The 13,332-nt window shown below is 47.8% G+C and overlaps 1 protein-coding gene across 1 annotated transcript; it reads right to left on the bottom strand.

Moving 5' to 3' along the window:
- Nucleotides 1-3,965: 3,965 nt before the first annotated feature.
- On the bottom strand, nucleotides 3,966-5,171 carry LOC135892528 (interferon-inducible GTPase 5-like). The gene has a single exon (XM_065420322.1). The coding sequence runs from the start codon at nucleotides 5,157-5,159 to the stop codon at nucleotides 3,966-3,968; it is 1,194 nt and encodes a 397-aa protein (XP_065276394.1). The 5' UTR covers nucleotides 5,160-5,171.
- Between the last annotated feature and the right edge of the window lie 8,161 nt (nucleotides 5,172-13,332).

Below are 13,332 nucleotides of genomic sequence, written 5' to 3' on the forward strand. Positions count from 1 at the left end.
CTCTCCCCCTCCACACCCAAATCCGGTCTGCTTCCTTCTCCTCCCATCCAAACTAGACCTGTCACTGTCACTGACCGAACCCGGTCTGCTCCCCTTGCACTCCCCAGCCAAACCTGAACCCCCACTGACTGAACCCGGTCTGCTTCCCCTCCCCACCTAACCCAATCCCCCAGTATGACGGAGTATCCGCCATTCTAATTTTATAAAAACAACAAGGAGTCCAGTGGCACCTTAAAGACTAACAGATTTATTTAGGCATAAGCTTTTGTGGCTTTTTCACTTCTTCAGATGCATGGAGTGAAAATTACAGATGCAGGCATTATATGCTGACACATGAAGAGAAGGGAGTACCTCACAAGTAAGAACCAGGGATGACAGGGCCAATTCAATCAGGGTGGATGTAGTCCACTCCCAATAGATGAGGAGATGTCAATTCCGGGAGAGGCAAAGCTGCTTTTGTAATGAGCCAGCCACTCCCAGTCCCTATTCAAGCCCAGATTAATGGTGTTAAATTTGCAAATGAATTTTAGTTCTGCTGTTTCTCTTTGAAGTCTATTTCTGAAGTATTTTTGTTCAAGAATAGTGACTTTTAAATCTGTTATAGAATGTCCAGGGAGATTGAAGTGTTCACCTACTGGCTTTTGTATGTTACCATTCCTGATGTCCGATTTGTGTCCATTTATTCTTTTATGTAGAGACTGTCCGGTTTGCCCAATGTACCTGGCAGAGGGGCATTGCTTGCACATGATGTCATATATAACATTAGTAGATGTGCAGATGTTATGCAGCCCTTGATGGTGTGGCTGATGTGGTTGGGTCCTCTGATGATGTCACCAGAGTAGATATGGGGACAGAGTAGGCAATGAGGTTTGCTACAGGGATTGGTTCGTGGGTTAGTGTTTCTGTGGTGTGGTGTGTAGTTGCTGGCGGACTCCTTGTTGTTTTTGTGGCTACAGACTAACATGGCTACCCCCTGATACTTGACACCATGCAAAGCTCTAATTTTATAAATTATATTAATAACAATAATTGGTTATTATAAAGGTAGAACAAAGTGTAGTAGATTTTGATATGAAAGAATGAAGGACGGAAGTGACAGTGTATTGTGTATAATGTATGTGATTTATTTTAAGATCCATGCTATGTTGTGCAAAGTGAAAACAATAACAATGTCAACACTGTCAGGTTATTCATTTATTTTTATTAAATATGTAAACTAAATAATGAAATTAATAAATTTTCAAGCCGAAAGTGTATTAATTCTAATGAACAATGCCATATTATGCAGTATTCATTTTTGAAAGTTTATAATAAGCGATTCTCTGGGGGGAGGGTAGAGGGCGAGGGGGCGGAAGCTGGAACTTTCGCCTAGGGCACAAAATATCCTTGCACCGGCCCTGCCAGGGCCACCCCGTGGGGGGGCAAATGGGGCAATTGGCCCCAGGCCCCGGGCCCCACAGGGGCCCCCAGCCCTGCCTCCACCTTCCCCCATCCCCCGGTGCCTCAGCGCGCCACATCAGGAGCGGCCCTGGACAGCGCTGCAGCGGCCTGGCTCCGTCGGGGCCTGAGCTCCTCCCACTGAATCAGAGCCGTGGGGTAAGGGGGCGAGGCTGCGAGCACCGGTCCCGCCGGAACCATGCCGCTGCAGCGCTGTCCAGGGGCCAGGGCAGCTCCTGACGCGGCACGCTGAGGCTCCGAGAGAGGGGAGAGGTGGAGGTAACCCAGGAGCAGCCCTGGACAGCACTGCGGGGGGGGGGGGCGGTCAGGGGACGGGGAATGGGGGGTTGGATCGTGGGCATTCCGGGGGTCTGTCAGGACCCGCGGCGGGGTGGATAGGGGTTGGGGCAGTAAGGGGATGGAGGGGTTGGTGGAGGGTGGGGTCCCGGGGTGGTGAGGAGACAAGGAGCAGGATGGGTTGGGGATTCTGAGGGGGGCAGTCGGGGGGCAGGAAGTGGATGGGGGTCGGATAGGGGGCAGGGCCAGGCTGTTTGGGGAGGCACAGCCTTCCCTACCCTAAAGCTCATTCCGCAGTTTGAGGCTTGCAGACAGCTATTTAACACAATGAGCCAAGCTGTTATCTTTTCCCTTAGGGCTACCATCCCTTTCACTTCTCAAATGCTAAATTATAGTCTACATTTAATTTCAGTGCCATAGGGAGATTCAGGTCAGGGGAGGGGAGCTTCATTGAAAATTAGCCACTTTAGATTAACAGTGATAGAGCCAAGAGAGCCATGGGGGAGGGATCACATGAGAAGAGCAATATAATACACCACCTACCTCCTTCCCAACCCTACCAAGGGAGACCCCCCTCCCCTGCATTCCCCGAGACTCCAGAGGGGTTAATTCAGTGGTTCTCAAACTTTTGTACAGGTGACCCCTTTCACATAGCAAACCTCTGAGTGCGACCCCCCCTTATAAATTAAAAACACTTTTTTATATATTTAACACCATTATAAATGCTGGAGGCAAAGCGGGGTTTGAGGTGGAGGCTGACAGCTCGCAACCCCCAGTAATAACCTCGTGACCCCCTGAGGGGTCCCGACCCCCAGTTTGAGAACCCCTGGGTTAATTTAATTTTAGCACCCTGTGTCCATTCACATGCATGTGCTATTTTGAGCATTTCAGTTTTCACAACATAGGCTCATCCCTGATTCTGGAACAAGCTTAAATGCTCAGTTCATGGAGTATGTACATAACCTATACTAAAGACAAACCCACAGTAACTCTCCAGTTTGTGAGGGACCCCATGGAGCCAGTCTCTAGGAAACGGATAAATTAATGGAGGTTAAGTCCATTAATGGCTATTAGCCAGGATGGGTAAGGAATGGTGTCCCTAGCCTCTGATTGTCAGAGGGTGGAGATGGACGGCAGGAGAGAGATCACTTGATCATTACCTGTTAGGTTCACTCTCTCTGGGGCACTTGACATTGGCCACTGTCTGTAGACAGGATACTGGGCTGGATGGACCTTTGGTCTGACCCAGTATGGCCATTCTTATGTTCTTATGGAAGGAAGCCAGAAGAGTATCAGAAACCTAGAAAAATCTCTGACTGGATGGGCTCAGGCGTTTGGTCACAAGCTGAGGTGGTTCAAAAGTTTTGGATTTTTTTTTAAGCAGAATTTTTTTCTTGTTTCTTTAAACAATCAAACACAGCAAGCAGCAAATATTTGGCCACACACTTCTGAAACCCCAAACCATGTTCAGGTTTTGGCAGACGAATTTCAGCTTTTCAATTAAAAAACAACAACAAATTTTGAAGGAAAGCAGACATTGTCCGTGATTTTTTCTGCTTTTTAAAAACCCCTAGTTTTGATCCCAAAAAAGTTTTGACGGAAAATATTTGTCCAACCATTTTAATGAACTTTAGTGCCTTTTAGCACTAGCTGATGCTGAGAACCAGTGATACCTTGTAAAAGTGACTGGAAAATAAGTTTTCTCAAAACTGGGTTCGTGCCGAGATGCAGAAAGTTTTTAAATGTTTATTTTTCCCAGGACCACCCGGGCGGGGAGGGAGGGGCAAGTGGGGCAATTTGTCCCGGGGCCGCAGGGGCCCCCACGAGAATATAGTATTCTATAGTATTGCAACTTTTTTTTATGGAAGGGGCCCCCAAAATTGCTTTGCCCCAGGCCCCCACAATCCTCTGGGCAGTCCTGGGTGCATCCTGAGAACACCTCCTGGATCGGGCCCTGCAGGCCAGACAGATGAGGGAATGGAACCCTCTGGGGTGTCAATGTGAGGCAGGTTCATGAGCACCTAGACTGATGCGGCTGTGCGCCTGCTCACTGGCAGAAACTTAGGCACCTTGGGGGCTTTAAAGGTGGAAATGTAGGTGCTGTTTGGCCGTTTTGGGTGCAGTTTTGTTTTTGTTGTTCTTTTTGGGCTCACCCACATCTAGAGATTCTGGCAGGGCTGGGCTGGGCATGTCTGATTTTCTATGCACAGGCATAGGTGGTCTTATTGCTGTTATTTGAACTCTTTAGCTTTGGGTTCAAGAGCCTTGGCCAGAACTTTCTGAGCATCTTCTGCAGCCTCATCCAGAAAGTTCTTTAGCATGTAGCGTGTGGTCACAAGAGAAATTCCTCCACCTGCTAGTGAGCCAAGGGCAGGGATAAACTTCAGAAGAAATTCAGCTACCATCAGTGCACCACATGCAGATCTGGAAAGCAGAGTCAGTGCAAAGTTGTGTGTTATTTCTGAGGCCAGTGGAGACTTTATGATAGCAGATTTCAGCTCTGCAACGGGCTTGTCAACCTGCTCAGCCAGTCTAGTGAGAGACTCATCATCCAAGCCAAAGGCCACACTGTAAAGAATCATGTGAGACACCAAGAGGGCTACATCACAGATGAGAGAGAGGCCTGGAACAGGAACAGCACCAATAACACATGACACAATGGCCGCTTCCCAAATATGCTCCTGCAGTTCAGCCTTTTTCTTCTCCAGGATCTTTGCCGAGATGTTGGGCATGGCCAGGATGAACACGTGTCTCTTCTGTGCATCCAGCTCATTCTCCAGTGTCTCCTGCAGGAGCTGGAAATCATAGTCAGCCAGGTCCCAGTTGCAAAGCAGGAAAACCTGTGGGGAGGCCTCACCCACTGCTCTCAGGTTCTCTATGCAGTCCTCCCTTATCTTATGCAGGGTTTTCTCCTTGCTGAAATGCCTTTTCCTTCTTTCAGCATTCAAGTCAGCATCCACTTTGGAGCGCACGTAGTAAAACCTCTTCCCCATCTTCTGAATCTTCTGGGCGAGGTTGGTGTGGTGGGAAGTGAAGCGCTCTGAGGCCATGATGATGAAGAAGTCATAGTTGTTGAAATTTACCTGCTTGAGGTATTTGTCTGGCTGAAAGTTCGGTGTCCCAATTCCTGGCAGGTCCCATATTGTTACACTTGAGAGTTTGGGGTGTGGGTAAGCATTTGGCTTCATCGTTTTTTGGGTTACTCCAGTCTCAGCAGCACCTTCATCATCATCATGCAGGCCCAGGATGGCATTGACGAAGGATGATTTCCCTGAACCTGATGGTCCTGTGATGGCGATATCCAGTGGGGTGTTTTCTAATGACTTTAGCTTCTCCTGAAGTTTAGCAGCTGCTGCCATGAGGTTTCCTCTCTCAACTATGGCTTGTAGTTCTTCTATTTCTGTTCTGGAGAGTCTACCAGCCATGGCAGCCTTTGGCAGTGGCTCAGTTGCTCTTGCTACAGATCTTAGAAAAAGGAAAAGAAAAATCCCAGTGATTTATTTTTTAATCAGGATAAATCAAATCAACCTCTTTCCTTCAGAGGTTGCAATTGGTTGGGGGGAGAAAGGTTAACTTTGACATCAATTTTAGCTGTATGAGGTTATGAGGGACAAGTACTTGGTCCTGCTGTGAAGGCAGGGGACTGGACTCGATGACCTTTCAAGGTCCCTTCCAGTTCTATGAGATAGGTATATCTCCATATTATAATGAAGTTTAACACAGTCTGATTATCCTATAAGCAAACACCCAACCTTTAGCAATAGCAGATGCTCTGGGATGTTTAAATTAATCAAAGGGGGAAATCAACAGCTAAAGTTCAGTTCAAAACCATCTGCTCCGTACATTGTTGTGACAGGTTCCTCCCAGGGTGCCAACTGGAACTGGGGTACCACTAAGTCCCCCTGTCCCACCAGCCTGGGTTCCCTCTCACATTGTGCTGCTGTGACAAGTTGCAAAGCTCTCCAAACTTGCTCTTTCACCAGTATTCACACAGGTAGGGACACACCCAGCTGCAGAACTTACAGGCTGCTGTGATCAGCTCTGCATGGGGAGGCTACAGCTAAGGAACTGCCCAGCTGCTCAAGAGCACCCCCTCTCCACCCGGAGTGTAAACCCAAAATTATACTGTCGTGTGCTGCACAATGACTGTACAGTGTAAGGGCGTGAAATTCGCCCCCTCCCTCAATGTGGAGAGGAATAGGCAACAGCTTTCTGCCCACGTTTTAATGCCCACACACAGATTTGTGATAAAGCAAAAAACAAGTTTATGAACTACAAAAGAGATTTTAAGTGATTATAAGGGATAGCAAACAGATCAAAGCTAGCAAATAAACAAAAGTGCATCCTGAACTCAATATACTAAAGAGAGTGGATAGAAGTAGCAAATTCTCACCCTAACCAATGAGTTAAGCCAGCTGCTGAGATTCTTAAGGGACCAGCTGTACTTGCTTGCAGCTTAAACACAAGGTATTCCTTTCACAGGTTAAAAAAATCCTTTTCAAGCACTTCCTCCCAGTTCAGTCCTCATTCCTCAGGTGATTCCAAGAGTCTCTTTTGGGTGGGGAGTCAGCAAACAATAATGATGATGTCACTCCCCTGCATTAAATAACTTTTGCATATGACCGGAACCTTTTGTTTCCAAGCTTGGTTCCCACGCCTTTCAGTGGAAAAACACTGGTATTCCAAGATGGAGTCCAGCACCAGGTGGCCTGGTCACATGCCCCTGTACTGCCATAGCAGCCAAAACTCGGAGGCTGTTTGTAGCATCCTCAGGATCGCTCCCTGGTAGTAGACTAACTTCTCCTAAGACCAATTTTTCTCCCTAATGGTCCATTGACTTGAATGGGCCCTTCCCAGACAGCCATCTAGACTGACAGTCTTTTGCCTAGTGGGCGTTCCCCAGGTGTAAACACATTTGTACTAGATACATAGACAATATTCCTAACTTCAGATACCAAATTGATACATGCATACAAGTAGGATAGTCTATTCAGTAAATCATAACCTTTCCAATGAAATCTTACATGATCTATCTTGCATAAAATACATCATAATTGTGCCATATTCATGTCATAATAATATCACTATAAAGAATATGGGGTGTAGTGTCACAACTATATTTTCAAAACATTCCCATACATACCTTGCCGCTTATCCCTAGCATGAACAGCTAAACAACTGCAATGAACCTTCTGGCTTATTCCTGGGTTTAGTCTCTCCACATCAGTTGAGCTGTAGGGAAACCATCTACCAAAGATCTCCAGTGGAATGGTGCTTCCCAGCAATTATAATACACACCCCACAGAAACATATACAGAAGGTGAGCGCTTTGCTTTTATTTGATGATCGTGCATTACATAGAAAAACCCTTCATATATTTAATTTCCTGAGAGAGGTGGAAAACCAGATGCAATGGAAAAGATCAGCCTCTGAAACTTTAAATATGTAGTAGGGACCTCAAAAATACGTAGTAAAGGACTAAAAGGCATAGCAGTCCCATTTCATCACAAATTATCACAATATTAATCAAGACAAAAAATGTTGCAGGAAGTTCACATTGCTCCCAGACGGAACACAAAACCCCCAAATACAGGAAACAACAAGTATAAATATCTGTGATTTATGCACCAAAGATCACATGCTAATAAACTTATATCACAATATGTGCATTGATGCATTAATACCATCTCTGAAGACAGATCATAACTCACAAAACACAGTCTTAGCTGTGATTTAAAAGAAAGAAAGAAACCCAATTTTTTGATCAAAACAAAACAAAAACAAACCTACCAGCTTTAGCTATCATTCAGTGATAAGATTTTTTTAAATTAAAAATGAAGTATAAGGAGTGCCTAGTTTGGATTATTGTTGGACTTATTAGCATATGTAGAATATGCATGGAGCAAAAAATTAGACCCCAAAATTGTATATATTTTTTAGAAAACGAACCCCCCCCCCAAAAGTTGAGGCAATCCATTCAGCATTTTAAAAAGAGTTCTCATTCTGTGTATATGAACCCGCTCTGCACCAAACCTGCACAAACATTTCCAATACTGTGTAAATTTTAATGTTTCTGTATCTTATCAGTTTTACAAGATCTCTTAAAAATCAAAGTTTAATCGTCCTGTGAAAAGGGAAACTGCCACAACCGTAGCTGTGGAGTTGCCACCACTCCACCATAGCAAATGTCAGAATTTATGCTGGTTACTCTGCCTGAAGGAGATGTTGTTCGTAATACCACAGTTAATGGTGATTCCCAGGATGCACTTGCTACCCCTTTTGGCCCAAGTAGTTTTGCTAATATTTGGGATCTTGCTTGTTGTTTCTGTTAGGAGGAGAAACGGCTGAAGGAATCACGTATTTCTTTGATGTAATCTGGATGATTTTCACAGAAGGTTCTCAAAGGACACGATTGACAAGAGAGATCAGCATTGCAGCCTCTTTCACATACCTGACCATCCTGTGGAATTCGTAGCCCCCAAGTCATGTGCCCAAGCTCATACAATGCCTGGTGAGAGTCTGGAACCTAAAAAGGGATTCACAGAAGCCCCTGCTACACAGACCTCCCAGATCCCAGCACTGCTCCCTGATGTATGAGGATGGTGTCTGGGGAAGATGCTCTCTGATAGGGTAACTCCCACACCTCCTGGGTGTGGTGTTCTGTCCCATCTAGGGGCACAGAGACAACTTAGAAAGAGTTAATGAGTCTGCTCTATAGCCTTGGCTCGTAACTCATGCAGTAGAGGCTCATGCATTAAGCTCCAGAAGCCCCAGGTTTGATGCCGCCCATCAGCATTACACTAGCAGTGAACAAGGAGCTTTATTAGAATAAAGGGGACAGGCTCATCCCTACATAGGATACCTCATCTGCCTCTCTGGATCTCCTAGAGCCTCTCCAGCATTCCACAGCCCCTCTCCCCCCCACACACACATACCTGGCTGCCTGCTGTGGATTTAAGCCACAATATATGTATCCTCCCCCCCTCCAACCTGATCTGCCCCCTACATCCCATGTGGTACCATACCTGTGTCAGGCGGTGTCACCAATGCAGTAGATGACCCAAGTGCTGAGCGTTGCACCAGAGAGCAGCTGAAATCACTGGTTGTCATAAAACAAACCTGCGGAGGCATGTAGGACAGGACCAGTGAAACCCTCTGCCCAGGTCCTGGCTTCAGGGTAAAGGAGAGAAGAGTCAACTCCCCTCCAAGGGGAACTTGGTCCCTGACTGTCTGTTCCTTCAACAGGGCTCAGGGGTTTTCCTAACTGTCTGTGAAAGCAACTCCCTGCTCTCTCCAGCCCTGCGTGGGGCAAGTTTCAGTCCTTTCCTCCTTGGAACAGACCCGGACTTCACCCTACCTGGCCTTTAATGATTTCCTCATTCTTCAGCACCACAGCCAGGTGAGAGACTCCCTCCCAGATAGGAGTGGATGGGCAGTTTCTCCAGTGCAGGGCTAACCTCTTCCCCCACATCCCTCAGCTGTCAGTTCATCCCTTCCTGCCCCCATCCAAGCAGAGGGGCCAGCGTGCACAGTCCATCACAGCCTCTGCCCTACACACCCCATCAGAGCCACATGCCCTGCAGACCCTCCCGGGGCTCAAGGACTAGCCGAGAAAAGGAGATTCCCACAAGCCCAGGGACAAATGCCTGCCTGAGGGAGTGGGTGAGATCCCAGCCGGTGACTCCAGCAGGCTGCCAGGGGCAATGGGTCCCAGCCCACTGTGTTGTGGGACCTGACTGGCTCCCCCTGGGAGCTTTGGCACCTGAACTATCTTGGGAATGGGGCTGGGGGGGCAGGTTATTTTTAAATCCATCTGACTCAGAAGGAAACCTAAAGCAACGAGCTGATGTTCCCCTGGCACAGAGAGGAGCAGGCACCAGCTCATTCTGGTCCAAGCCCCACAGTATACAAGACAAACCTGCCCTGGTCTCCTGTGTAACCTATGCAGGCGAGGAGTGGCCCCTTTTGCCAGAGTCTCCATGGAGATCAGGAAATTATATTTCAAAGCAGATGGTCTGAACCATGGAATTACACGTGTTAAACACCGAGAGGCCATGCTTCCTACTGTCTCCCCCAGCCCCATTTTTAACACCTTTGCAGTCTCTGGGATGTTGAAGGCATCTCACTGCAGTAGCATGGGATAACCTACTGTGACGGGTTGGATCACAGAAACCCCTGGGAGCTGCCACCTGACTCTGCCCCTGCCTTCCCTGCCAGCCTGGGACCCCAGCACCCTGCCATACTGAGCCAGACACTCCCGTCTGCTCCAACACAGACCCAGGGTCTGAATTACTTGCCCCAAAGCTGCAGACTTGACTGAAAGCAGCTTACAGAAGTGTTCCTGTCTATAACACTCAGATGCCCAACTCCCAATGGGGTCTAAACCCAAATAAATCCATTTTACCCTGTATAAAGCTTATACAGGGTAAATGCATAAATTGTTCGCCCTCTATAACACTGATAGAAAGATTTGCACAGCTGTTTGCCCCCCATGTATTAATATATACTCTGGGTTAATTAATAAGTAAAAAGTGATTTTATTAAATACAGAAAGTAGGATTTAAGTGGTTCCAAGTAGTAACAGACAGAACAAAGTGAATTACCAAGCAAAATAAAACAAAACACGCAAATCTAAACCTAATACAGCAATAAAAACAAATACAGATAAGATCTCATCCTCAGAGATGTTTCAATAAGTTTCTTTTCTCAGACTGGACACCTTCCTAGTCTGGGCATAGTCCTTTCCCCTGGTATAGCCCTTGTTCCAGCTCAGGTGGTAGCTAGGGGATTTCTCATGATGGCTGCCTCACTTTGTTCTGTTCCACCCATTTATATATCTTTTGCATAAGGCAGGAATCCTTTGTCCCTCTGGGTCCCCCCCCCCCCCCAGGAAAATCACCAGGTTAAAGATGGATTCCAGTTCAGGTGACATGATCACATGTCACTGTAAGACCCCAAGCCTTCATTCCTCCCAGCCTGACTCACAGGAAGGCCTGCAAGCAAACAGAGCCATCTGCAGTCAATTGTCCTGGTTGATGGGAGCCATGAAGATTCCAAGCCACCATTAATGGCCCACACTTTGCATAATTACAATAGGCCCTCAGAGTTATATTTCATATTTCTAGTTTCAGATACAAGAGTGATACATTTATACAAATAGGATGATCACACTCAGTAGATTATAAGCTTTGTAATGATACCTTACAAGAGACCTTTTGCATGAAGCATATTTCAGTTACATTATATTCATACATTAGCCTATTTTTATAAAATCATATAGACTGCAACGTCACACCTACCCTATTACAAAACAACAAAAAATCATTTACCTATGCCTGACAATTAAAAACCTACTCACACTCCACCGAGCTTGTGTGAGAGGAACCAAATCCAGATCTTGGAGGAGCAGAATTAGAGGATGGCACAATACCCACATTTCATCATTACTTAGGCTACATCCTCACTATAGGGGGGGGTCGATTTAAGATACGCAAATTCAGCTACGCGAATAGCGTAGCTGAATTTGACGTATCAGATCCGACTTACCCTGTTGTGAGGACGGCGGCAAAATCGACCTCCGCGGCTCCCAGTCGACGGCGCTTACTCCTACCTCCGCTGGTGGAGTAAGCGCGTCGATTCGGGGATCGATTGTCGCGTCCTGACGAGACGCGATAAGTCGATTCCCAAGAGATCGATTTCTACCCGCCGATTCAGGCGGGTAGTGTAGACCTAGCCCTAGAAAATCCCAATACAAATCCTATTACAGCACAAGAACTTGCTGAAAGGAACTAGAAACCCTGCTTAATCAACAAGCAAGGTTTAGCCTTTGCATGGATCTTCTCACTACCTCAATGAGAAAAAGGGCATTCCTAGATGGCAGTACCCACTTCCTCCTGTGGCAAGGCACCTCCTCCATCTTCCCCTTCTGGTGGTGTCAGGGCCTGGGGTATATCAGCTACCTCTGGACAGTTTGTTTTCCCCCTCTGTGTTTGCTTATTGGTATTTTGAAGATAGGCCTTTGGGGCAAGCATATAGAGCACTCCTCCACCAAACAAAAAGAAACAAATTTACAAACACACACAAAAAAGGGGTATACGTTTCCCTAACTTGGGGGGAGGGATAGCTCAGTGGTTTGAGCATTAGCCTGCTAAACCTAGGGTTATGAGTTCAATCCTTGAGGGGGCCACTTAGGGATCTGGGGCAAAATCAGTACTTGGTCCTGCTAGTGAAGGCAGGGGGCTGGACTCAATGACCTTTCAAGGTCCGTTCTAGGAAATGGGATATCTCCATTTAAAAAAAAAACCTTTTGCTGCATGGGGGGGGGTGGGAGGATTGTCCTGTTATTGGCCCCACTTTTGGCTGCTATTCCTGTAGGAAAGAGAGCAGCCTTTCCCCCTGGAAAAGCCTGTCTGCCTGCTGCCATTAGCCCTGCAGCAGTGTGTGTGTGTGTGTGTGTGTGTGTGTGTGTGTGTGTGTGTGTGTGTGTGTGTGTGTGTGTGTGTGTGTGTGTGTGTGTGTGTGTGTGTGTGTGTGTGTGTGTGTGTCCTCCTCCCCCACCAGAGGAGGTTTTGTTTGTTGTTTTTTTAAGCGTCTCAGGCAGCCCTTAATTGCACTCAGGTGTCCCTAGTTGACCTTTTCAGCTCATGGGGAAAAGGACCTTTAGCCCAGGGCTAACAGACCTGCCTTCACCGCTCTCTGCTGGGTGTGGAGCTGCTGCTGCTGGGAACCAGAGTACTCACCTCAGTTGTCATCTGGGCCAATCCCCCCACCCTGCCACTGCTTTGCCACCTGGTGGTCTCCCTGGCTGCTCCAGGGGGGGCTCTGCTGGCTTCCTCCCCAGAGGGGAAGTGAGGGACCCCACTGCTGACTGTGCTACCATCTGTGGGGTCTCTTCTGCCTGCCTGACTCCTGGGTGCTGCTGCATGGAAGCCTGCTGCTGCCATGGGGAGGGCCTGCGCTGCTGGGGGAGTGGGAAGGAAACTGCAGGACACTGTCAGGGGGACTTGCCGCAGGACTGAGTGACTGTTTTCATCTTTGCTCTCATGGTGGGGGTAATTACTGTTCCCGTGGGGAGATGGGGGAGCAGTGTGGAGCCCTCCCCATGATCCATCTCCCTCCCCTCCACCACCCCCACTCACCTCCACTCAGCTGCTTGCCACACCCTCTTCCACCATTTGGGACTGTTGCAGCAGCCAGCACAGACTGAGAGCACAAGCACGTGTGGGTGCACGTGGCTTTTCCCTCCCCCTTGGACTGGCCCTCCCCGCCTCTGCTGCTTTTGGCTGGTGGACCTCCCCACCCTCTGCTTTGCCCACCAGCGTCTCTGCAGCAGTTTGACCCCACCCCTGTTCTTGTTGCCCATATTTACCGAAACCCATCCTGGTCCCTTGGCAGTTTTTCTGTTTCTTTGTTTGTCTCCTCCTAGCCCCTGGCTGTTTGTCTGCCCTGCCCTGCCCCGCCCCAGCCCTTGTAGCTAGTCCCTTGAGCTCTTCTTGCCCAGCCCCCAGTCTGCTTTCAGCCCATCCCCTTTTCCCCTTGCCTTCCGCTGCCACCCCCTTGTCCAGCCCCCTCATTCTGTGCACCTATGTCCCCTCCCCA

This window comes from Emys orbicularis, chromosome 20 (assembly GCF_028017835.1).
Source record: "Emys orbicularis isolate rEmyOrb1 chromosome 20, rEmyOrb1.hap1, whole genome shotgun sequence".
Taxonomy (NCBI): Eukaryota; Metazoa; Chordata; order Testudines; family Emydidae; genus Emys; species Emys orbicularis.

What these genes read in the sequence shown, in the direction of transcription:
- LOC135892528 (XM_065420322.1), bottom strand. Translation starts at nt 5,159, where the DNA reads ATGGCTGGTAGACTCTCCAGAACAGAAATAGAAGAACTACAAGCCATA.